The sequence below is a fragment of the Zosterops lateralis genome (genome assembly GCF_965231275.1).
Source record: "Zosterops lateralis genome assembly, chromosome: 6".
NCBI classification, from domain to species: Eukaryota; Metazoa; Chordata; class Aves; order Passeriformes; family Zosteropidae; genus Zosterops; species Zosterops lateralis.
Genome location: NC_139761.1, coordinates 16061182 through 16087689, shown reverse-complemented (window position 1 = coordinate 16087689; position 26508 = coordinate 16061182). Strand labels below are relative to the sequence as shown.

The window sequence follows — 26508 nt, the reverse complement described above, 5'->3', positions numbered from 1 at the left end:
AACATTTCCTTTGGCTTTGGCTCACCAAAAGGCAATTTTATTGCAAAGCAACTATGTATCATTAAACAGACATGACTACAAGACCAAGAGAGATTGCACAGAAGCCATCTGATTTCACTTTTCTTTATAACTGCTATAGAGAAAAGAAAGGTAGCTGTTCCAGTCTAAATGAAGATGTACATTTGAAGTACCTAACTGCAATATTCTCAGCTGAGGTAATTTGAGATTCTCATTCCATTTATTACGTAACACAGAATTTACCTTGGTAAAAATGTGGCTGCTATCTTTTCAGAAATCAAACTGTTCATAATGGAGTAAAAAATTTAAAATCAAAATCCAATATGGTAGGTCAATTCAGTTACGAATTTGCCAAGTCTTCCATGAAACACTACCACACTGGAGAAAACGGTTTCAAACAGCTCTTAAGGTAAGTACAGCAATTAAAAAAAACTTCGCTAGGTTTCAAGGCAACAAAAGAAATTCACAATTTGACCTCTATATAAATAAATGCAAAGATTTCTTGCATTTTTTTGGTTGATTCTGTACAAGTTCAGTAATTAATTTTATTTAACTATAACTTTTACAACAATTTCATCTAGGACCTAAATGAAAATGAAGAAGGTTGACAGTTCTAATATAGAATATATATTCCACAACAGTTATCTTAACACTGACTTAACAAGGAGAGGCATATAAAAAGACTTAGAAATTACACATTTTAAACTGAAGACATTTATCTCAGATTCACTATGAGGATGACTCTTACTCTTTAGTATGCAACTTCATTCTTCACCTGCTAGACAAAGTGTACAAGTTATCACAGCAAAATTTACAGAATAATTGACTTTGGCCTTGGTTGTACAAAGACCTATTTACACATTTGAGATAAGCAAGCACCTTCCTCCCTTTTAATTCTATACATGTATTCAAGCTTTAAGTCTATATTTGCATCTACAAAATCTTGCAAGATAAAAAGTCTCTCAAATATACACCTTGGACCATTAGAGCATAGTGTCTTTATATATGCAAATATATAATTTGCTAAATTACCACTCTTCACATGGATGTGAAGCCTCGCTTCCATAGTTAACTCCTTGGTGCTGATGGGTTTGACTGCTGAAAACAGCTGTTAGCCTAGGGGGGGTATATGAAATCACTGTGCAAAGAGATCCATGTGCCTCAAATTACCCCCAAATGCAATCGAACTTGTAAATAAGATACGTGTCCAAAAGCACATTAAATAAACACTGTTAATTGGGTGTTCTATGTATTTTTTCTTAGTTCTGAAGGTAAATGGCAGATCATTTTAATGGAAAAACAGATCTCAACACCAAAGAGTTAATGCTGTCTATGCATATCTAAAACAACCCAGTATATCTAAGGTTTAAAAATCCTTTAATTTGTCTTGTGACAATCTAGCAATAAGATAGATTTTTTTCTCAGTTAAATATTTAACCCACACCCCAAATGAATGCCTGCTATACAGAAGGCAATTATTCATTTCACCATTAGAATTTCCAAACCACTGATAAGTTTGTAAGTACAAGAAAAGCAAGGTACAATTGCAATCAAATACATGACTTTTTACAGAAGGCCCCATTGTGGTAAACTATATACAACATAGTGTTCTCATTTTCCTTAAAGTGCTACCATCATCATACTGATACAGAATCTTCTATTGTTTTAGGAGGTCTTTTAATACAGCACCAGCACTGGCATCAGGGGACACTGGCAGTGGTGTAAAAGTCGGCAATGCATCAGAAATAGGTTTCATAAGCAGATGTCCAGAACTACTAGCTGGTGTTATGAGAGGCACTGCTGCAGATCGAGGTGCTAAAAATGGATTTGCATCTGGTCTTCTACCCATTCCCGCAACTGGAGAATCTGGAACATAAAAAAAACCCAAACCAACAATGAAAACACTTTGTTAAAAAGCATTCCTAAATCTATCCAACTTTTCAGAATTTGTTCAGAGAGATGTTCTAAGATTGGCTATTACTTCTGCAACATGTAAGTCCTTGAAAATCTTGCCATGGACTGTAAACACCCTCAAAGACTTTACTGTCTCTGACTACTCTCATAGAACCATAGAATCATTTAGGTTGGAAAAGACTCTTAAAATCAAGTCCAACTGTTAACCCAGCAATGCCAAGTCTACCACCAAAATTCTGTAACAGCTCAAGCTACCCAAAAATACGTGCACACCTGACAGGCAACATGAACATCCTCTGCAGTTCATTTCACCTTTGCAATGACAGACATGAAGTATCTGTCACGCTGACTCCAGCACCATGCAGAGGTGTAAGGGCCCTGGCACATGCACTACAATGCAGAACACAGGAAGGTTTCCCAGCACACGGCACAGCTTCCTCAGGATCAGCCCCAAGAAAACCCCCATAAATGAACAGCACATTGTAACATCCAACTACTTTAGGTGAATTGAAAGAGATTTTTTTTAGCATCTCTATCTCTCTACATACATATAATATGTAGAGGTTTGGTGTTTGGGGTTTTTTGTTTTATTTTCTTTTGAGTTTACAGCTAAGTTCCAAACCAAACAAGCTTCTGCACAACAGCAGGCCTATATTAAGGTGAAGTCTTAAACACATGTAAAAAAATTAAGAACAAATTGGACCAGTTAAATTAAAGATTTGAATCTTAAATTACTTAAGGCAAAAGTACATTAATTTAACATGCATAATATAAGCCAAACTGTCATCTGTCTTAGAAAAATCAAAGTCAACACTCCTGCACAGCTTACAGAAATTTCATACTTGGCCATACATTTAACTGATTTTCTTTTGGTCCTCTCTGAGCAACCAGCTCCTACACACCAGAGAGACACTGCAAAGTTGTATTACTTGGATTCTTAACTCCCTTAAACACAAGCTGATCAACAGGGGGGCTGAAAATCAGGACTGGGTTCACTGCTACATCACACAAAGTTGTCTACACAACAACTGTTTGGCTCTAACAGATGCTGTCAGATCCTTCCCATATCAAAGGGAATTTGGTCCCTCTAATATTCTGTACTGAGGGTTTAGAAAGTGAGGTATAAGATGCAGTGGGAAGGAGAAATATGAGAAGGATTGAGAAAAAAAAAAGACAAAGTAGGACATGGCTGGGGAGAAGAAATCAAGTTCATAATTTACAAGTGAGGAAGCACAGAATCATTAGAATCCTCTTGAAAATTCTACCCTTAGTTATTTAAGTTCTTTTTAAAGATTCAAATGTTACCTTGCATTTGACTGTTGGGTGGAGTATTGCTAGTTTTACCAGTTCCTGCTGCTCCTAAAGGTTTCATGTGATGAACAGAGAGCTTGGGTGGGGGAAGGCTTGGGCAAGATTCAGTTTCAAGGAATTTCACGAACAGTTCTGAGAAAGACTAAAAGAACATACTAGTTATTATATTTCATCGATGCTCTGGTGTAAAGCACTATGTCAAAAATACATATATACATAAAACAAAAAGCTGTCAACAGCCTGCAATCAATTTTGTACTTAGTACTAAGCAGTTCTCAGTGAGTGACAATGGAATTTATTTCCAAAATACACTCTTTGTTGTTGTCTCACTAAGAGGCATTTATGTAAAATAGACAAACTCTAAAGGTAACACACATACATGCACCATGGTTCCATTATTGATTTAAGAAATAAGAAATAATTCTTATTTCAAGAATTCTATGCTATTACTGACATCACAGTATTTCCTTAGCCTTGCTCAACCAATCTTTCCCCCAGAAACATGTAAACCCCAATCTTTTCTCTTAAAGCCCATGTATGCTTTATTTCATAAAGAATCTCAAATAAAGGAAGCATGGAACGATGACAGTGTTGGTAGCATGACAATATCAAATTCAGCTTAGTAAAGCCTGTACTATTCACACAAAAGCATTAATTTTTCTCTTTTACTTCTATAGTTAATCAGACCACAGTCCTTTAGTGGCCTACATGCCTGCACTATTTTAGGGGGAGAAAACCAATCCCTACACTTCAGAATGATTTACAGGGATCCATTCTCAACATTTCTAGCTCAACTGAGCAAAAAAAACAAAGTCAATCCAAAACCCCCAATCCTTCAGTGCTAAGTCCTTGAGTACCTTATTTACAGGCTTGCAAAATGGAAAGTTCCACAGATAAACTGCTCCCATGGATCATGCTGAGATTTGCTGCTTTACAGAACTTGAAAACTTAAAATATCAGTTTTATATGATGTAGACAAAAGGCACTAGCTGCAGCAGCTGAAAAAGCTTTTCAATTTAAATTCAAAGGACATACAGGAACACAGTCATCAAAATACAATGTCATGGTTTTCTATACTGTTGAGTATTGTGGAATTCCATACTCTCATATATATTTAACTACCAGCATTCATAGTTTGGAAGATGAAGTCCATACTGTAACAAGAGTGATGTCAGGGACCAGTGGAACAGAAACTGTCTTCTGTATTAGCCCAAGACTTATCACTGTATAATTTTCAATGTCTAAATATTTCCTTAGTGCAGGAAAAAACCTTTCGCCAAAGCAGTTGCACAAAACAATTAATGCAAGGTACAACAGCATCAGTAAATGAAGCTCAATATACTGATGAACCAAACAAAAGCATTAATATGCAACTTCCCCATTTTCCACTCAAATCAAGAGAATGAATAATTAATTCTTACACTATTAAAAATGTTCTGATGAGTTGGTCTCAAAGGTGTAGTAGGAACACTCTTTGACCCAGCTCCTCCACCAAGCCAGCCAGTCACCCATCTTGTTACTCCTCTTTGCTCTTCAGATAATAACTAGAGAAATATTTAAAGAAAACAAAGTTAGGAAACAACAAAAACAAAGCAGCACATAAAAGAAAGTGAATAAATACCAGCTGCAATGCCACATAACAATGTGGCACTCTTAGAGGTAAATAAAATTTTTTATTATTCTCAAATTCATATTCTCTACCTCCCAAAGACTGGCAGTCTAAAAACCTGGCTCTTTATTTTAGAACATAAGCTTCACATTCTTCACAATAACTACTGGCACATATATAACAGGCTTAGTTTTCTGTAACTGATATATTACAGCTACCCTATACAATAGCACCAAGTTAAATCCTTTCTTTTCCGCATTAGCATTCCTCAGCAAAATCAAATCTACCCTATTAAAACGTTACTGAAAGATTAATATCGTCATATAAAAAAACCATAAAGTTCCACATAGAAGAAAAAAAGGTGAGATGAAAAAAGAAAAAAACACACTTTTCCCACAAAATGTGCATGGACAGTCACATCTGGTTCAGCAGTAAGTCATTCTATTTTCAAGTAAGGATACTGAAAAAAAAAAAGGAAAAAAGAGAAAATAATAAAAAAGAAAAAAGAAAAGAAGAAAACATAAGAAAAAAGAGGGGGACAAAAAGAAAAAAAAAAAAAGAAAAGAAAAGAAAAAAAAGTGGCTGGTTTTCTGCTAAGTATTACCTGATCAAGTTCCTCCTTCTTCAGTCCCAAGATACTTCCCATTAACCTTAACACTTCGAGACGTTTATTTTTTGGAGTATGAAAATGTCCAATAAAGAGATTTCTCATCAACAGTCTGCAGAACAAAAGAAGGTACTTATACAAGCTGCTATTGTGTAACAGCTGCTACCATAATATTGATGCATTTATTCCTCACTCTTGCCTAATTTACAGTAATACAAATAAACACATCAAATACAAATGACTAAAAGGTATCTCACCAATTTCCTCTTTCTGTAAGTTATAACATTTCTTACACAGTGTGGATTTGAACAGTATTACCAATATTTTATGCAGTAAGGTGAAACTGACTGGTATCATGAGCAAATTTGGATATACATACTACATACAGGGAAAACATTTGTTCTAAGATCTTGATTCAGGAGAGCATTTAAAAAGAAAGCTCTGTGGAGTCCCAAACCAAGATGTAATGAAGGAGACAGGGGAGCCCATCTGCCTACCCCTGTTCCAGTTCTGTTGGGTAGAGAAGGAAAAAAAGGACCAAGGAAGAGATTTACATGACATCCAGGTGATGCAAACACATGAAAAGGCTTGCTGTTCACACCTTGAACTTTATAAAATACATTCATTAAGAACTCTTATCTCCATTTGCAGAGCTCATGCTACAGAAGTGCACTTCTACTTTAGAAACACATCAGTGAGACAGTCACATATCTATTTGTTTTACCAATCAAAATGACTATTTATAACCACCAAGCCATTGAAAAATGTCAAAATAATAAAAGTGTAATTACAAGACAACATACACAAGTACACTGCTGCACTACTCTTGCAACTGTGAGTGCCACATCTGTACATTGAGAGAAATAAACACAAAAACTTAGACCAAATCTTTCATTAAAGACTTACTTGTCAACTTTTCCTTCTGTGCTGTTCATAAGGTTCATTAATTTATTTTGTACATCTTCTAACATTTCTCTTCTGATCTCACCTATAAATGTAATGTCACAGCAAAAGAAACAAAAATCAAAATTTTTGAAACACGGCTGCAAAATTTATTGAGAATACATGCTTTCATAAATATTGCTGGTGCTTTTAAATTAAAAAAAAACACCAAACCATAAAATTGATGTGATTTTTTCATAAAAAGGTATCAACTTAGTAAGTCATTGCTATTCAAAACCACAAGCTGAAATCGCAAGAATGATACTCAAAGCTGAAGTACAGGAACACACATTATGTAAATCCATTGAAGAAGGTCTGATGAACTCCTCTTGTCTATCTAAATAATACAGAACTGGAAAAAAACCTCTTCACAGCAAGGTCTGTAGTTCTGTGGTGGCAATCTTTTTCATAATCACCAAACTCCATGTTGGCATCAGGTCTTTTTGATCTCTGCCCTTAACCTCCAATATTACCCAAGCCTGGGTATTCTGTGTACCCTACTATATCAGGTTGCTACAGCCTTTGAAGAACCAAGGAGTTCTCAAGTTTACAAGACAATTGTGAGTTGCTTTTTCAATTCCTATTTACTTCATTTATTTCTTTATGATGGATTTTAAAACAAAGTATTAATAATTTAAATGAAAAAAAAATTATATCAAAGAGGAATCAACTCTTCAGGACCACTACAAAGCTATAGTCCATCCACAGTGACTATGCAACTTTATCATTAATGTATTTTTTTAATGGAACATTTCCCTCTAAAATAGAATCCTGCAGCTGAAAAGGACTTAAACACATACTTTGGGTGTATGAAAGACTAAGTAACAAAAAGATCCTGAGCCAAAATTCAGCATGGACTGCTGTAAACCAGACATTTACAGTCTCCAATAATTTGTTAACCATTTATGGCAGAAAACTGCATCTGGTACGTCTTATACTTTTCCATTAAAATCACTTCTCCTGCCAAAAAAATCTATAAAGAAATCCTTCAAAAGATTTGGCTAACAAAACTGTGTCTGGGAATGTATTTGGCCAATTTGCAATAAGACATTTAATGTTTTCTTGTATAAATAGAGAATACAAAGTGATATTTTTTCCTATAAAAATCATGATTTACTTTACAACAACATTTAAGTGCTGTTTTCTTTATGCAACGATTCCATTTCAATTTTTTTATCAAGTAAATTGCTTGCCAATACAACACTGCTTAATACTCAGTTTTCTTTCCAAGTTTAAACCTCTCCTGCTTTCTTATGCAAGGGTTTAGCATCAAATTAAACACTAATGAAGAACTTCCCATTTAAGAGTGCAGTATTTGCCTATGCCAAAGTTAATTTCAATCCAGGGTGTGAACTTTTGCTGTGAATGTCTGTAGTAAGACATAGATATACAAATCAGTCAATCCAAAACCAGATCAGTAGTTGTACATTATGCAGCAGTTTGAAATTTAATTTAGCTTGTAAAATTCATATGAGAACTCAGGGAGCACTTCTATGATGCCCACCTGGATGCCAAATTGCACTTAGAGAGAACTAAATTTAAGTAAGGACATGTTCAATTATGTAGCAAAAAAGTAATAACTTTTTTGCAGAGTCCCTGCTGGAGTTTTTAAGACTTTCAAATGAGATCTCACACCACCTATCTGTCATCAGCAAGAATGCTTCAAGAAAACATCACTTAATACAAGAGTAAGACTGATTATAATTTTAAAAAGAATACCAATAATTAGTTGCATATGTTCAAAGAGGAGTTACCACTGCATCCAGCAGAGATGGCAGTCACATCTCTGCAAGAGCTGCTGCCTCTGCATCTCTTACCAACTGCACACCTTTATCTTGACCTCACTGTACTCCTGTATCTATGTCAAATAGGGTAGCTACTTTGGAAAATCTGACAACATTTGGTATTTCATCAACTTTTCAGACACTTATAGAGCTAAATCTGGTGTCTTGGTGTTTACAGGGAAAAAAATCTCCAAACCCAAAAAACTTCTACAGGGCTTTCTTTTGAGAAAGATGCCTAACTGAAGGTAAACATACTTTTTCATATTTGCTTTATAAATAAAGAGGCCCTCAGAAAGTGGCACAGAATTAATCTCTCATAGGATATGAATTTCGGTGAGTTTCTAGGAATACTACATTGTCTCCTTAGCTGCTTGAATTATTTTAAGCAGAAATGAAAAAATGTAATTACCTTCTTTCTTAAGCTCTTCAATCTGCTCCTCTTTGATGTCAAGCTGCTCAGTAAGCCTGGATGCTGCATCCAGGGCAGCATTTGCCTCTTCTAAACTCACCTAAGTAGAGGGTAGGAAAGGGACAAAAAGAGAAGCAGGGAGATCACTATCACAATTGCCCTAATATCACACACATTAGACATAACAGCTGAAGAGATTGCAATCACTCTTTCCTTTCAAATAACTAGATGGTAAACACCCTCAAAAAATAGAGGGTCAGCAGAAGAATGACAATTTGCTTGCTCAGTGAGGAATTACAGTTCAGATTCACAAGGCTCAATTTCATTATTCAGCCCACCTGCAGTGATGCAACTTTTTCTTCTAGGTTTTCTGCTTTCTTCTTCCATTCTGCACTCTGCTTTTGGTGTCTCTCCAGCTCTGCTGAATACATAGCTTTTTCTTCTAAAGGATTAAAGTAAGAGACAAAACAAAATTATCTCAATTTACATGTAACTCTTCTAGGGATAAGCAATTGCAAAGCCTCAGCATTATCATATCTGGTCTTCATGAGGTAGAGGTGGAAGTCAAATTTCATAAATGCGATATTGATCAACAGTTTTCACAGAAGTGGCTCTTAAACTTTTTTAATAGACAACAGATTCTGAAGTTCAGGCTATCCAAAAGGAAACAAGGTAACTGATACTTCCAAAGTTATCAAAATATGGTAACTATTCCAGTTGCAAAATACTTGTTGCAATCTTTGCTATTTCTTGACAAACCTTACCCTGTTGGAACTGCTCTAGTACCATCTGCAGGTTGGCCAGAGACAGTGCATATTGCTTCACTTGGTCCTGGGAGATGGTCAGCTGCAGCATGGTTTCATCTCTCTGCTTGGAAACGAAGTTTAACTGCTCTTGCAAAGATTCAACTTGCAGACTAGCCTGATGACTTAAGGAAAACAAGACACATTACTTAAGTAACAGAAGTTATCACACAGAAAATTAAATCCCAAAAAACAGCTTAGCAAATTTTTTCAGCTCAATTTACAAAAATTATGGAATTTTCTCGAAACAAAACATAAATTTTAAAGAAGTCTGGCAGCAAAATTTTTACAAAGAAAAAATCCCAATTAACTTATTTTTTGTTCATTATTATAACAGCATCTTTACAAAAAAAAAAAAGAAAAAAAGAATCTGTATCTTCTGAGTTGTCTGCTTCAATTATCATGAATCAGTAGGTCTTTCTAGCAGTTTTTTACTGTTAAACCCAGTATATCTTGCTACTTACTAACAACTGTTAGTAACAATTGTAAACAATGCTCCATTTAATTTCCCATTGTGCAAAAAAATTCCAGCCTCCCAGATTCTGCTTCCCATGAGAAATTCAATGCATCTTGTTCAAATGTTTACACCAAGAAGAAAGAAGGTCTCAGCAGTGTATACTTCCCATGGTATCAGGCCCAAAGTAAGAATGTGTATGTGTCTTGAAAGCAATTCAAAAGGCGTGACAGTCACATCTGTGCATTGATGTGTATAAAATAAGACTCTTTCAAACTGAGTGAAGCCTTGACTTGAAAGTAAGTCACTCTAACACACAACTAAACTGATGGGTTAAGGATTGTTTTTCTAGTTCTAAGCACTGCTGAGGACAGTTGCTACTAAAAGGAGAAATACATTGAATTCTTGACAGTACTGCAAATCACTCTCTTCATTCTGAGTGACATAAGTTTGCATCTTTTTGTTTTCTCAAGTGCTTAGTATGTCACAGGATGGCAGTTCATTATAATAGAGACATCAGCACCAGTTTACTTAACCATATATTTAAAAGACTACCTGGCATTCTCCACTGCAGTGGATGAGGATGCAAGTTTTTCTTCCAACATTAAAACCTTTTTTCTTAGCTTGACCTCTCTGTCTTCTGCAGCTAAAGCTTCTCTGGTGTAAGAGTCTTCCATTTCTAAAAGGTGATTCCGCAACCTCTCCAGTTCCTGATTTAGGCGCTGCTCCTTCTCATGCAAATGCTGCACCTGTATAGCACATACCTTAAGTTTCTTGGACTATCACTTCTTATTAACAATAAAATTAAGCAAATGGAACACATTCCCACTGAAGCACACTGCAAGTGTATTAATTTTAAGTGCTCTTAACAAGTGATTGCTGCTAAAATAATCCAAAAAATATTACAGATGCAATTTCTTATTCTTTTTTTCATTTATTTTATGCAACTAGAAATTACTTGGTGGTACCTCACTCTGCAGGGCACTGCTCTCCATTTGCTTCTGTTTGAGTGCAACCATGACCTGGTCTCTCTCTTGCTGAAAAGTAACAGCCTTTTCCTGCATTGATTTAACTTCATTTAATAGCTGATTCAATTCTCCTGTCTTGCCCTGTTAAAGACATAAACAGATATTTCAAACATGGCCAACGATTTTACCAGAGGCATAGTCTTTTCCAGGAAGAGTGTAAAGATACTACAGATCTAACAAGGAAAAAGGCAGGACATCTATGGCTTTGCAACACAGAAAAACATCCAGGAAGAGTATTACTTTGAACTTGTCTAGTATGAAGAGACAGTTATAAGTATGAACATGCATACCTGTTCTTTGTCTTTCAACAGCTTCTCAAAAGCAAGAGCTTTTTCCTTCATTGAATGAGACTCAAACTCTTTCTCTTTCAGCATCATTGAAAATTGCATATTAGTCTCCTGAAGTGCACGGAATTCTGTTTCTTTTTCCTTACACCTTGCAACTGTATTTTCATTTTCTTCTTTCAGTTTACGAATATCCATTTCTAAAATTAAATTTCTTTCTTTTAGATTAGTTACAGCTTGCTTTAAAAGCTCATTTTCATTTTCTTTGTTACTAAGATTTTCACTTACGGAAAGTAACTGATCACTTTTAGATTTAATTAATATATCTTTTTCTCTAAGTGACTTCTGTAACGCATCATGTTTTTCTTTGATCTGCCTCATCTCTGATTCAGTCCCTTCTTGACTCTTTCTTTCCAACTCTGATGCTGTAGCAACAGAATCAGATAATCGCTGATTGTTTTCCTGAAGAGTCCTAATAGTTGAATCTTTTTCTTGTAACTTTTTTTTCAGTTGTTCCAACTCATTTTGAAGGAGCTTACACTCCTCACTGAGTGCTTCAGGAGGACTGTTTTGAACACCTGAAAGCTGTGAAATGGTGGAAGCTGTTGCCACAGATGGTGTTACCAAATCCAGCTTACTCAGGAGAAGATCCTTAGTGTTATAAAGCTGTCCTATGCTGTGTTGAACTTGTGCTAATTCCTGACTAAAACTTTTCAGCTTTTTCTCATTTTGTTCATAACTCTGAATCAAGCCATTATAATCTACCTGCAGCCTTGAAGTACTATCACTTTCAACTGACATTTGTGCTTGCAGTTTGTGTAACTCTTCTTGGAGGTGAGCTGACTCATGCTGCATGTTCTGGACCGTGGTTATTACTTGTTGTTTCCACTCTTCCATTTTCTTTACTTGCTGTTTTAGTTTATCACGTTCTTGCAGAAGTTCCTCAAACTGGTTACTGTTCACACCCCCTGCCCCATTATCAGCACCTGTAGTGGATGTCTGCAGGACAGTCAATAAGGTTTGGCATTTTTGACTCAGGGCATCTATTTCAATATCTTTTTCTCGAATGATACGGGATAAATTCTGGATAGTTTCTCTAGACATGTCTTGACTGCTGTTTTCAGATCTGTTGGATAACCTTCGGTTTTCCTCTTGCAACCTCACCAAAGCTGCTTCTTTAGCAGCAACCATGTCCATGATATTACGATACTCTGTTTTTAACTGACTGTTTTCTCTTGTCTTTTCACTCAGAACTGCAAGGACTTGTTCTCTTTCCAGAACATAAGCTTGCAGCTGCTGCTGAAGGTAAAGAACATCCTGCCTGTAGGAAGCTGAGGAAACTCTAGCATTAAGAGCTTGTATTTCTAAATCCTTCTCTTGAATAATCCGAGTAAGTTTACCAACTTCATCCTTAGACAACTGATCAATTTGCTGACTTAGAGAAACATTCTTTTCATTTAACAGCTTAATCTCCATCTCTCTTTCTTTGATACCTTTCACCAGTCTTTCAATCTCAACTTTAGATAAGTCATGTTTTTCATTTCCATTTTCTCCATTAAGAGTCTGAACTTTGGTTTCCTGAAAAAGATCAGAAGGATCAGTCTGAATAATCTGTCTCTCTTTGTGCAACTGAGTTTTAATTTGTTCAATTGTTTTCTGCAAATTTTTGATTTCCTCATCTTTCTCTAAAAAGAGTCTTTCATGTGTGACATTCATTTGCTCACACTGAAATTTGGACTCGTCTATTTCCTTTTGCTGCTCCTGCAGTGACTGCTGAAGTTTCATTGTTGCTTGATTCTGATCTTCTATTGTTTTTTTGTGAACTTTTATTTCTTCTTCAAGATTATTCTTTATCACTTTTAACTGTGTTACCTCACTTTCAAGTTCAATAATAATATCTAAAGTTTTAGGTTCAACCACAGGTGTAGATCTACTTTGCTGATCCTTAAGGCGTTCAATTTCTTCTTTCAAGTGATTATTTTCTTCCTTCATGACTGCAAGACTTCTGTCTTTTTCCTCCAAGTTCTGTTTTAATACATCCTGCTTTTTTGAAACTTTCGTATATTCCTCAAGTTCCTGCTTAACCTGTAAGGCTTGATTTTTGTATTTTTCAATGAATACCTCTTTCTCTTTTATGAGATCTGTCAACTGCTTTTGTCCTCCTAAGCTAGTAGTCAACATCTCTTTTGTTTCTTGATGGTCACTTTCCATCTGCTCAATGGTCCTTTTAAGCTCAGCAATCTGGAAGTCTTTCTCTTGATGAAGCTTAACCAGGCGCTGGTGCTCCAGCTGCAGTGCAGTGGTATCCATACTACGTGCGTTTGATAACTCCTCAATAGTTTGCTTGTAATTACGTGCTTGTTCCAAAAGCCTCTTCTCTGTCTCGTTTAATTCACTCTCCAACTGTCTTTTTTCCATTTTCAAAGCCTCCACAACAGTGTCTTTTTCCAAATAAACCTTCTTTTTCTCAGAAATGGCATCACTTAACTCCTGCTTTAGCTCTTCAATGGCTGCTGTCAGCTTTCCATTTTCTGTTCTGAGATTAGACAGAGATTTCTGTAGATCTTCATTTATTTGTTTATTTTCTGAAACATCCTTCTGTAATTTTGCAATTTCCATTTCTCTTTCTTTCAGAATCACATCTTGACAAGTGTACTTAGATTCCTCATTACTTTTTTCTGTTAACTTGCTCAAGGATACATTAAGTTCCTCCTCTCTTTCTTTTAGTCTCTCTTGCAACTCTCCAATTTCTTTTTTACTATGCGAATTACAGTCCTGGGCTTTCTTTAATTGTTCCTGAAGATCTTTAATATTATCTTCTAGCTGCTGCTTAGTTATATGCAAATCATTAAGTGCATATGAACAGTGGCTTAGTTTTTCTTTCTGACTATCTAACTCTTTAGTAGTTTTTATCTTCTCAGTTTCTAATTCTGATACTTTTTTTCTTTCACAATCTATGTCAAGTTTCAGCTGTTTGATGATATTATCGGTTTCTGTGTGCTGCTTCGACAGCTGCTCTTTCAGTGTAATCATATGCTGGAAATGAACACAAAACAGAATTCATTAGGGTAGTAAAACCAATTGAACTATGCATTTCATTCACTTTTATCCTCTAAACAATAAACAAAAATGAGAGGAAAAAAGTGTTTCTTAGTTGCCAACGTAAGTTGACAAGTAGGATCAACTAGTCAATACTAAATTAATTAAAACTGAATATCAAGTAAGGACAGATTACATTTCACTACGAAAAAAAAAAAACCAAAAAACAACAACGAAACACCACCTGTAAAAGAACCTTAACTACGTAAATGAAGAAATAAAAAAAAAAACTACTTAAGAAAAAGAACTGTCAGAATTTGTCAAGACATTTGGAATTCAGCAAACATGCACTGCTTAAAAAAAGGGGAGCATTGCATTTAAATTATCTGTATAGTCTGTTTTCAACTTTTTGTTTCAACATACTTATTTGGATTCATTTCATAGGTGATTCACTGGTAAATCAATAATTGAAAACATGTGGCTTGCAACTCAAATTTACAGGTCAAATATACTGGAACTGTGACAAAAACCCTATAATTTAATTCTAATTATATAAAATTGGTGACTTTTTTACTCCATGAATACTCATAAAGCACTTGCAATAAAGTAACTTAAACATTCAACATAATTAAAAATTATAAAAGAAAAAGTTTCAAAAATCATTGCAATGCATACTGTCATAAGACAGATCAGAATAGTACCAGGATAAATTTCATCAGAAATGTTGCAATGAAAAATCAGGGACTATTTAACTGGACCTTGTAAAGTAATATCACTTGTGGATAGCTAACACGCTGTATTACTCCTTTGTCTGTAACAAGTGGGTTTTACTTGCACTTCTGAATTCCACATTGAGATGGTAGATATAGAGAAATAATGGTCCCAAGTATTTGTTTTTAGGCCTCAAAACTTATATTTCCCTGCTATCTACGTTCAAAGATCAACCTAAAAGACAAACACACACACACAGAATTCTAAACATTTATTCAGCAGTTCAACAATTAGTTGTAGTATTTACTACCTGAGTAGCTTCTTGATTCTGCTTGTCTAGTTCTTCCAACTCTGCTATTAATGTCTCTCTTTCAGCAACACTTTCATCTAATTCATGTTTTTTCCTTTCCAAATCTTGTCTTAACTGATTTATTTCTGAATTCTGATCCTCTGTATTCGAAGAAAGAATATTCTCATGTTTATGTTGTGCACTTGTCAGTTCCTTCTCAAGTCCCTAAAAAAAAAAAATGTAAATATCAGACTTTATCTCACTGAAATTATGTTAGAATCGCTAAACCTTCACCAATACCACCCCGGTTAAAAATTCTTTGCTGTGAATTATTTCTCTCTACCATTCATACATACACATTTATTTCTTCATCACTTGGTTTAGGAGTGCAGTTTATCTGTACAAAAAGCCATGGTATGGTAAGAAGTTATATCCACCTCTGAGGTATGGTTTGACAGCTGGGATAAACTATTTTAACTGCAAGAGCCACCCTAAACATGGCAGGCCACATGATGAGACAGGAAGTTTTATTCAAGGGAATCTAGATAACATCGTTACGAAAAATGCTATGGGAACTCTTGAATGCATGTAAAACACAGAAAAACTCGGTTGAAAAGTACTACTGGACAAATAAATAATGAATACTGGTAAAATAAACCAAATAAATACTGGTAAAATAAACCAAATCTCTCAATTCTGAGAGTGTACGAACTCTCAAGAGTTTATACAAGACAACAACGCCAAAAACTAAAGGTCTGTTATGTTCCACTGCTTCACTTCATCAGTAAGATGGAATGCAGTATTATTACAAGTACTAGAAAGATGAGAAATATTTCACAACTGCTAAGTACCAAAACTGAAACACACTAAACCAAAAGTGAAAAATGACATATTTTACAGAATGTAATACTAGTACTTAAAAAATACATGTTATAGCTTTCTAGGTAACAATGAGATAGGTGGAATTTGAATGATTTTCCTAACAGAATGCACTGTGGAGTTTCACAAGTAAAAATGTATTATTTCTATAAATTCCACCTATAATTACAGAATTAAACTATAATTATTTCCTTTTGCATTACAATGTTATTTATGTAGAAATACAAATGCTCAAAAAAACCCCAAACAACAAAACAACAAGCTACAAAACATGTTTTCCATCAGTTACTATTGTTATGAACTTTTTTGTTGGCTTAATTTAGAAATTGCTTTACCTGATTTAAACTGGAAAGTCTTGCTATTTCATTTTCTGCTTCTATAAAGGAAAATGAAATAAAATAGACAAATTACTACTTTTCAAACAACAATAAAACAAAATCATTTTCCCACCTTGCCCAAATAGAACTTTGCTGCTCAGAAGAAAAGTTTCACAGCATTTTGTGATGACAAGCATCAGTGCCATAAAAGATTCAAACATACCATCAGTCACCACCTCAAAGCAGAGTATTACTATCACAGCTGATCTCACATTAGGAGGACATTGGTATTAGAGTTTATTAGTTATGAAATATTAAAATATTTTCAAACCTACAGATGTTTCTTAAACAGGTAAGTTAGTGTTTCCTTAAGAATATACTAGCAACTGAGTACCTTTATACACACACACAAAAATCTGTGTATAGTTTTTGAATTTAAGCAAACAACTTCTATTGGGACTTACTTTCTTTTAAAGAAAAAAAAAACAAAACAAACAAACAAACAAACAAAAACCCAAACAAAAACAAAACAAACAAAAAAAACCAACAAAACAACCCACCAAACAGTTGGCAGTTAGGTAGTTCCCTAATCAGAAACCCCTAAGACAGCCACACTCATCCTAACATTCTTTTTTCTGCTTCACCTTACCTCAATGTACAATGCTTTTCTAAAACAGTAGTACTTTAAAGGCACATATATTTTGTTTTAAATTCATAAAATAAATGTTGAGTTTTAAAAGTAAAAACCTGCGAAATATACTAAAAATAAAAAATAATAATAAAAAATCATAGTCTTAGTACCTAACAATGCTTGCTGTAGGCCAACAACATCTTCTGGTAGTGATGTCTTTGATTGGAGCTGCTTCTGTTCTTTCAGGACAGCATCTTGCTCTACCACAGATCTTTGAAGCTCATTAAAGTCAGATTTAAGCTTTTCATAATCTTGTGCTATTTGGATTTTTTCCAGCTTTGCAAATTCTTGCTCTTTCATAAGATTTTTGTTTTCTGCTTGGGCAGAAGACAGTTTGTGATTTAATTTTCTTATTTCATCCTCTAGGTCCTTTACAACCTGTGACTCTTCCACCCGTCCTCCATCTAAACTCTGAGCTTCTTTTTTCTGTTCAGTAATTTTAGAGTCATCCATGGCATCAGTGCTCACACCATCTGAAAGACAAAAGAGATTATTTGCAATTATATTATCCCTTATCCCTTTACCTATACGCAGTGTAAGTTAAAAAACCAACCCAGAAAGTGCATAATTCAGAGCACAACAATTGGTATGTATAGAAAATGACCCTCCAGACTGATACATGCCACAGATGAAATGCTATCATTCCACTGTTCGAGCCAACCGGAGTGAATAAAAGATACAGGACATGTGTCTTAAACATGAAGCTGAACTGAAATTGAAATTCAAATTCTAAACATCACATATTTGCTATCTATTGTACTGCTACATGCATATTCAACATTTTATCCAAAATTCACTCTACATGAAATAAAACAGAAAGCACATGGTAACAGAGACCTTGCTGTAATCGATTCTCAAGTTCTTCAATTCGCTCTTCATATTCCTGCAGCTCTTCCCGGTGTCGGCGACTTATCTCTACTAACTTCTGTCTGTGGGCATCCTGCAACACTGATAGCTCATGCTGATGTTCATCTATTTCTTGACTTAAATTCTGCTTGAGCTCCTAAAACATCATTAGAGAAACAAAATGGCAAAATACAGCAGGGTGTCTTCTTATGAAAGAAATAATATAATACAAAAGAAAGAAAAGAAGTTTTCCCCAGTCTAATCAGAGGATTTATTGCAGGATTCCTCACAGAAGTCAATGTTCTTAATTTTTGTTGAGATTTTTTAAATGTGTGGAAAGAAATTCCTTTTAAAAATATGTTTACAGAAATAGTATGCTTTACATAACAGCAAGTATTAAATCAATGTAAAGCAATTACAAGTCTTGCACACAAAGTGGATACACTAGAATGCATTTTTAGTATCTTTCTAGGATGATATGTAAAATCTCTATTTTGCACCTTCAACAAGAAAAAGGCAAGATATTTCTGAGAAGGGAGAAATTATTCCGTGTATCTAAAATACGGTCTCATAACTCATCAACAGCTTCACAAAGTGATTTGCCCTCGTAAGTACTACTAATGTCACTGTTTCAAGCTAACATACTGTAATTACCAATTCATACAAACACCCTTTCTCAGAGTAACTGTTTTTAAATACTGTACTGCTGACTGAGGGGTTGCTATGCTACTACATGCACCTGTGCATTTTTAATAACGTTATAATAGTGCTAGTTAAAATATTGAAAACTCATTAGACCATATGCAAAACCATGAAGAGTAAAGCACGAGAAGACTGGTTTGTCATCTTACCTTAACAACATTTTGTAGTTTGCATATTTCACTTTGTTCAGCATCATTTGTGCCTTGTACTTTGGAAGACTGAAAAAACCCAAACCACATATCCATTTGAAAATTGTGATAAATACATGTATTTTTTATCTAAGTGGTTCCTCTATTGATATTCAAAACTAGAAAACAACAAAGCTAACATAAAGGAAAATAAAAATCCACAGCCATTTTAATTTTTTTAGAAATATGTTTTAATGGAAACATTTTAATTTTTCTTGGATTTTTGTTAGTACATTACCACACATAATGGGCAAAAGTTTGGAGTGGAGTTGTTTTTGCTCATAGTAAGACAACAGGTTTGCTTAGATTGGAGTATTTTCACATGGGAAAAGCATATCTCCGAAATCAGGCTATACCTTGAAAAATAGTAACACACATCAGCAGCAGCTTGAAAGAGTGTATTCTTTTTGTCTCAACAGATCATGAATTATAACTGACATGCCAGGGACTGGGAGAAGAGAAAGTACAAAAAGCATGCAAGTATCCAACTATTACTTTGAACAGTACTGTGCTATCAATAAAAATCAGTATTGAAGCCAGGATGAAGGGAAGTATTTTTCTGAACGGCTGAACAAAAACAAAACCCTGAAGTAGCATTTTTGGTGAATGTTCATAAAATCTTTTACCTAACTTGACAAATCATGCAAAAAAGCATCACAACCACTTGGAAGTTAGTCACTGAATGTGTCCTTAGTCATGTGACAGCACCAAAGGTTTCAGATTTTCCATTGAAATATGATGCTTCTAGAAATTTTTCAAAAGATCCATCAAATGCAATGAAAACAATAATTTGGAGGGGAGAGGGAAGAGCAGGGTAGAAGAGAAATCACTCACCACTGCAATCTGCTTCCAGTGGTCAACCTCTGATTCAAGCCTGGAAACTTCATTGGACAATCTGTTTATTTCTTGCTGTGACCAGATTATGTCTCCAAAATCCATGTCATCTCCTTCAAAACCTGAGGAATGTCTGACCTCTGGAACATAGGAGGTTGATGCTGTGGCTGCTGACAAAACACCAGCTCCCAACTGAGCAGTCTGAGCAGCTGTCTGTACTTTCTGCAGTTGCTCCTGTAGTGCATTCTGTCTGGCTTTTAGATGGCTGATTTCTACCTGAATATACAAAATAAAATGCATTGTTTGAATAAGAAGAATATCAAAATACACTCTACTTTACCCTTTGTGGCCTTACTAAATATGAACCAAACAACATCCCCAGCACAAATAACTTATCATTTTCACTTAAAAAAAAGAAAAAAACTCTAAACATTCTCATAATGGAGAAAAAAACCACCTTATCTCAAGTGTTATAAAATAGCTCACACAAAGACACAGGGGTTTTTTTAGCAGCCAAGGTACACAAGCAGTACAGCAATATCCAGGCTAACCGGTTATACAAAAAAATTAAATATATAAAAAGGGTATTCAGATAGGAAAGTTAAGCAATATATGATACTTTTCCAGTTATTTTTATTACATTTGATTTCTTTTATGCTTAACAATTCAATGTAATAAAAATTTACTTACTTATAATAAAGTGAAATTAACACATGTAATGCATGTAATTTTCTTGTAACAACTCTGTTACTGTATTTAACAAACAGAATTTTATACATCTCATAGTTCTGCTTCCTCTAGTTCCCGCATGAATTCGTGAATAAATCAGAAATAAAACTCCCTTTTGTGTAACTCTCAGCATGCTGGCAACTTTCTTCATTTAGGTCTATGAAATCTCATGTTATGCAACAGGATATAAAGCTGATGCTTCCATCACAAAGGGATATTTCACATATTTTGAAAGCCAGCTCTGTTGTCATTAATTGTGTATGTTAAGATATAAACAATGATATCTAAAGATAAAATAATTGGTTTGAATGGGAATTTGTTCCTGTTGTCTTCTTTAAAAGTAACTGAATCAGAAATACAAAGCAGCAGAGTGTCTGTTCTCACAGTGATCCCAGAAATAACAGTCTCATATTCTGACAGCTGCATGACATTCCCAGAGCGTTTTCTCTTGTCTCAACTACCTCCTGGCAGCTTGGCTTACATTACATGATTCAATGAAATATGTCTTCTTCTACATTAAAAAACCAAGAAACCATAGCTATGAGCAGTATCTCCACTGGAAGAGAACAGACACTACAACAAAGGCATTAAACAGCACAACAGGTAAGTTTATTGGACATACTTATGAAGAATTTTTACTCTGTGTCCTACCTCTTTCTGTTGAAGCTGATTCCGGTACTCAACAGACAACTGCTTTATTTGCAGCTCTGCTGCTTCATGCTTTTCTTCTAAGTCACTACAGACTTTTTTCAGTCTATCATTCTAGCAAAAATGAGAAATCAATGTTGGTAAACTCAGAACAGTCCTTAAAGAATCAGAAAAGCACAAAGCTACTGGACAGCAAAGAAGTTAAATTGTACAGATTTCTCAAGTTATTTCATTCAAAACACTCAATAACAGCAATATATGGGCCCAAAATCATGGTCATGTCCAAGCTTTCCATTTTTATATGGCATGGACTCCAGCTCACTTTCAGAAAAAGATTTGTGATGACCAGCGATAAAAGCCAAGAATTAAGAAATTCAGGCCTGAATTACATCTTAGCAAGATCCACAGACAGAACTTAAGAATAGCCACAAAGGACAAATTGGAGCTAATATCCAGTGTTTTCTCTCTGATCTCAGCCAAGAGCAGATGGCAAGAAACTACAAAGAGGACAAGCAGGAACAGTTATGTCCCCAAAATAGTATCTTAACTTCACAATGCTCTTGAGGCCTGAAGGCATACATGACAGTTGTTTATTTAGAGACATAAATAAAGTCAAAAGACCAACAAGTCCTTTGTAAGAGCGCAGAAAGTCACTTTCCATGAGGGTACATGAGATTTGTAAGTGGTTTTGGAGGAGCACGAGCAGCCTGTGTCAGAATGACCACACAGCAGGACAACAGAGAGAGAACAGAACAGGGAAAACACCCACTCTTTTCAGAGCCAAGCCTACTGCTGCAGTCCAAGTCCACCTGACAGGGCAGGAACAGTCACAGTTAGCAAAAGATGAAAACTTGCAGCACATGCATACACCAATAAACGTGTGTCCCTAACTGTGATGGCAGTTTGGCACAAAATCAAAGTCACATTCTAACACCACTGACACCCTTGTTTCTGGATTTATCCAGGGACAAACAACTTCAGTGCAATATTTCAACTTTGTACAAAACAAAACCTATGCATTGCTTTTAATCACAATGATGATCTAAAATGTCTTACTTCAAACTTTTGTGCTGCATTTATACTTTCTATTTCTCTGAGTCTAGAATTGGATACATGGAGTTCTGTCGCTGCATCTGAAAGAAAGTGAAAATATTAATTTTAATTACAATCCTTTCAATCTGTTAAAACCAGTTTTTACTACATATCTTACTTCGGACTGCTTTAATGTTCATTCCTAGGTAAATATCAAAAGCTGTTTTTATCAGAACACTGTAAAAATTCTTTTTCAGACAGTCTTTCTGCATCTAATTTAGTTTAGTCATATTTAGGCTTTAAATCAAATCAAACCCCTAACAGATTAGTATGGATTTAAGCTTTAAAGTAAGGGAGATAAAAATGCTTTACTTGACTATTTTGTGTCCCTGAATCTGTTTCTCATTTCATTCTTGCTCCTGACCTGAGAGATGGGTGTTTCTTTGTAATGCCATGGAAAGTTTCAAAACAAGTATTAATTCCATTAAATACACATAACAGTGACTGAATTTTCAGAATAAAAACCAAACCACCCACATCCAACAAAACCCATCTAACAAAACATCAACCCCATAAGACTCACTGTCTCTAAAATGGTGACACATCTACCATCCCAGTTTATCCCACAGAAAAAGCATGTAACTCCAGACACATTTAAATGATCAATAGTCCTCAAACTGACTAAGTTTACTTCTCCTATGCCCCACCTTTAATGGACAGAAACACCAAATTTCCTTTTAGCAATGAGAAACCAATCCTATAAAGCAACCTTGACAATACTTCAAAATTTGAAATAAGTACAGTTTCCACCTAAATGCTATATTTCCTAATTCCTCACGTGTGGTTTAAAACTGAGACAGCTCAAGCACTGCAGAGGCAACAATCTACACATGAGAACTGCAAAATGGAAGACGTGCAAGTCCATTATCCAGAAACAACTGATGAGAGTCAAAACACTGAATGTAAGGAATAATATTAAAACCTAGGAAACTTTCACCAATTATGAAATTAAAATAACTCAAACTGTAAGGAAGTATTTGAAAAGTGCTGTTTAGGCCACACAGTATTTAAAGGTCTTTACAGAAGAGTACTTGGATGTCAGTAGATATTTTACACTCTGGAGTCTAGTTACACATACAAATGTACTACCCAGAAACTTCTAGGAAACTGAAGTTGTTCACAGCAGTATCCAGCAGTGAAGTACACCTGGAAGTAACTACTGAACATCAGTACATCTCTCCTGTGCGAACTCATGAACAACTGTGTGAGTTCACAATATCTTTCAAAAAACCAAAACAAACACCCCAGATGACTGCACAGCTCTGGATGATAAAATAACTTTTCAAATTAAACTATTACAAATTTTGAAATTTAAAACATTTATAAGTAAGTCTTTCAGAAAAGTGAAAAAAAAAAATTCACAGTTGTTAGAATTTCTCTCTTCTGAGAATTTTACCTGTGCACCAAAAAAAGGCCATCCATATGAGACCCATTACATGAGCTTGTCAACAAGGTTTATACAACTTTTCTACAATATTCTTTCACAATGCTCCATACATGAGAGATTGTAAACGAAGTAGAATTGCTTCTTCTCACATTTAAGATGACTATTCAGAAGTGTTAGCTGTTATTTATGGTTTCTATTCTTAACACTGTGACGAGAAAGCTAACTTATAAAATAATTTATAGTTACAAGATGGTAAACAATACTAGGGATATAATCTATTGATACTTATTACCACATTGTACAACTGCTTTACTAAAGTTTTTTAAAAATTTGTAACCAAAAGTCATTATTAAAAGTATGAAGAAAATATTATATTCTAAAATAGATTTACTATTGGTTTATAGAATATCTTACTCTGATGACTCTGGGATTTTTGTTCTTTCTTTTTTAAAGATAAATCGTTCTAGCCTCTAATCCTTAAAAAGCAAGGGCCATGTTCTCCTACTTGGCTGTAGGGGAATTGTAGAATTCGACAGGTTTCTCTGGGCACAACTGAAATATAAACAAAACAATGACAGACATTGGACCTTCGCCTGTGTGACACGTCAGACTTAGATCACACCAGTGGCAAAAAAACCTCTGTACTACAACTCTGCAGTTTTATGGAACCGGTGTAAAAGCAGCTAATTAACTGAGCGTTTAGATAAACTAAGCAAACAGAAAGGAAAGAGTGTTGACTGAGTGCTGTCATTCCGGAGCAACATAACATTTCACGGAATTCAGAAAACTCTGAATAAGAAGCCCAAAACAGGTTCACATCTACTATTAGAGCCCGGGAATATATCTGTGTATTCTCCATATCCTGAGATCACAGGAGCGGAATAAAAACAAAAACAAGGGCAGCAAAGCCAGCAGCATTGGCGGAGGCACCAAGCCGCGACCCGCTCTCCCGCGGCCGGTGCGGGAGCGCAGGCCCCGCCGGAGGCACCGGCGGCCGGAGCAAGAAGAGGAAGAGGAGGAAAAGCTCCCTCGCGGAACCAGGCCCGTCCCGAGCCCCCCTTACCGCCCACTTCCTCCGCTCCTTCCAGAAGGATGTCCTTGGTGAAGCTGGAGATCTGCCCGGTGAGCGAGGACAGGCTGTCGCCCACCTGCCCCAGGGACTGGCCCAGCCCCGAGCCCAGCCCGCCCAGCCAGGACGCCATCGCGGCTCGGAGGGCTCCGGGCCTCGCTCGGCCCCGCCGGGCGGCCCCCGCTGCCGGTTCCTGCGGGCCAAGGGGCCGCCTCCGCCTCCCTTCTCGTCGCTACAGCGGGTCGCGGCTCCTGCTGCGGGCTCAGCACAACGAGCTCGGCAACTCTTCCGCCAAAGCCGCGCGCATCCTCCCGGCTCCTCCGGCTCAGCTGCTCCTCGCGGCTTGTCTTGTCCCGTCCTGGCTCAGCGACTCCTCCCGGCGGCTCCGGCCGCTGCCACCTCAACGGCCGCCATGACACCCCGTCCAAACACCACCGAGAGCGGCGGCCCGGGCTAGAGCGCCGCCGCGGAGGCGGATATGGCGTGTGGGAGGAAGCAGAGGATGCCGGGATGGTGGCGGACCAGCAGGCGGGGCGCGCCGGATGGCGGCATGGAACGCTCTGTGATTATCGGGAACTCGCCCGCCGGCATGGACTTGGGCCTTTAGCAAAATAGCGTGCTGTGCACGAGATTAGACACGATCTGTGTTTGAATATGTGTTCTCACACAAGATCCTGAAGCCCCGGCTGCTTTGGATGTACGTGGAGTGGATAGGGAAGGGAAGAGGCTACTGAGGGGATCGAGGAGAGGCGCCAAGAGTCCAGGTCCGGCCTCTTCCCGCGGTGCCCAGCAGTAGGACAAGGTTCCCGCAGCGGGTAGAAACTGACGCACAGGAAGATCCACCTGAATATCAGGCAAAACCTGTTTACTGTGCAGTGACTGCACACTGGAACGGATTGCCCGGAGAGGCTGTGGAATCTCCCTCACTGGAGATACTCAGGAATCACCTGAATTCTCTGCACGGCACTCTGGGATCACCCGGCTTGAGCAGGGAGCCTGGACCAGATGACCCACTGTGGTCCCTTCCAACCCCACCCATTCTGTGATTCTTAGTTGGGGTTTCCAGCCAGAACCCCAAAACTCCTCCAATTCAAAGTTCTTTTTGTTTTTTTGATCAACCGAGGTATTTAAACTTGGGACTACAACTACTACTGCATTGTTACAGAAAAAGCAGTTTTGTATCAGTCAGAATGAAACTGTTATTAAAAATGCTGGTACTGGAAATAAAATACAAGGCAGCTGGCTCATTACCAGTTTCAAATTGATAACTACATAAAAAGATGCATAATTAAAGCACCATAACAACAGCAAAGTAAAGCTGAGAGGAGCATTTCAAATCTTAGAAGTCTGAGAATGCAGCAAGCACAAAACACAGGCTGTAGAGTTACAAGCTGGCAAACATTACCAGACAGACATGGAACAACCTGCTCGTTGCTTCCCAAATGGGATCTTGCAGAGCCTTGGTGAAGGGTTCATGGCTGGCCTGCAATACTGTATTACCTTTTAGCTTCAGTGGCATCTGTCACTCACAGGCAACTCAAAGGCTGGGCACGGTATGTGGTCCAGGAGTTTAGAAGTTAAAAGTTCTCTAATAAAGATTTTTTTCCCTCTTCTTTATTGAACACTTTTTCTATCAGGTTTATAACTGATTTCACCAGTATATTAATGGCACACTTGTTGCCCTTATGATTATCCACAATAAAACCAATCATAAACCACTTCAAATCCATTTCTGGCTAAAAAAAACCCAAACTAAAACCCAACAGAATTGTAGGAAGTACGAGTGCTGTGATATAGCATGGAATGTAGACATGTACCTTTATCAGTTTTATTAATTTGCAATACTGGATTTAATGGAGATGAAAAGTTCACAATGCTCAAAAGACACCTTATGGCATCTTAACAACAGCCGTATGGGCCCTCA

At 36.5% G+C, this 26508-nt stretch overlaps 1 protein-coding gene across 1 annotated transcript; it reads right to left on the bottom strand.

Moving 5' to 3' along the window:
* Positions 1-23: 23 nt before the first annotated feature.
* Positions 24-24717, bottom strand: TRIP11 (thyroid hormone receptor interactor 11; the record flags this gene model as incomplete). Its single annotated transcript, XM_083864521.1, has 20 exons — positions 24-1884; positions 3238-3385; positions 4665-4787; positions 5457-5571; positions 6366-6447; positions 8595-8694; positions 8933-9036; positions 9359-9522; positions 10407-10600; positions 10820-10960; positions 11170-14199; positions 15224-15427; positions 16417-16457; positions 17200-17562; positions 17927-18092; positions 18787-18855; positions 19660-19935; positions 21040-21150; positions 22093-22169; positions 24579-24717. The coding sequence occupies 20 exons, from the start codon at positions 24715-24717 to the stop codon at positions 1676-1678; spliced, it is 5856 nt and encodes a 1951-aa protein (XP_083720647.1). The 3' UTR covers positions 24-1675.
* Positions 24718-26508: the final 1791 nt, after the last annotated feature.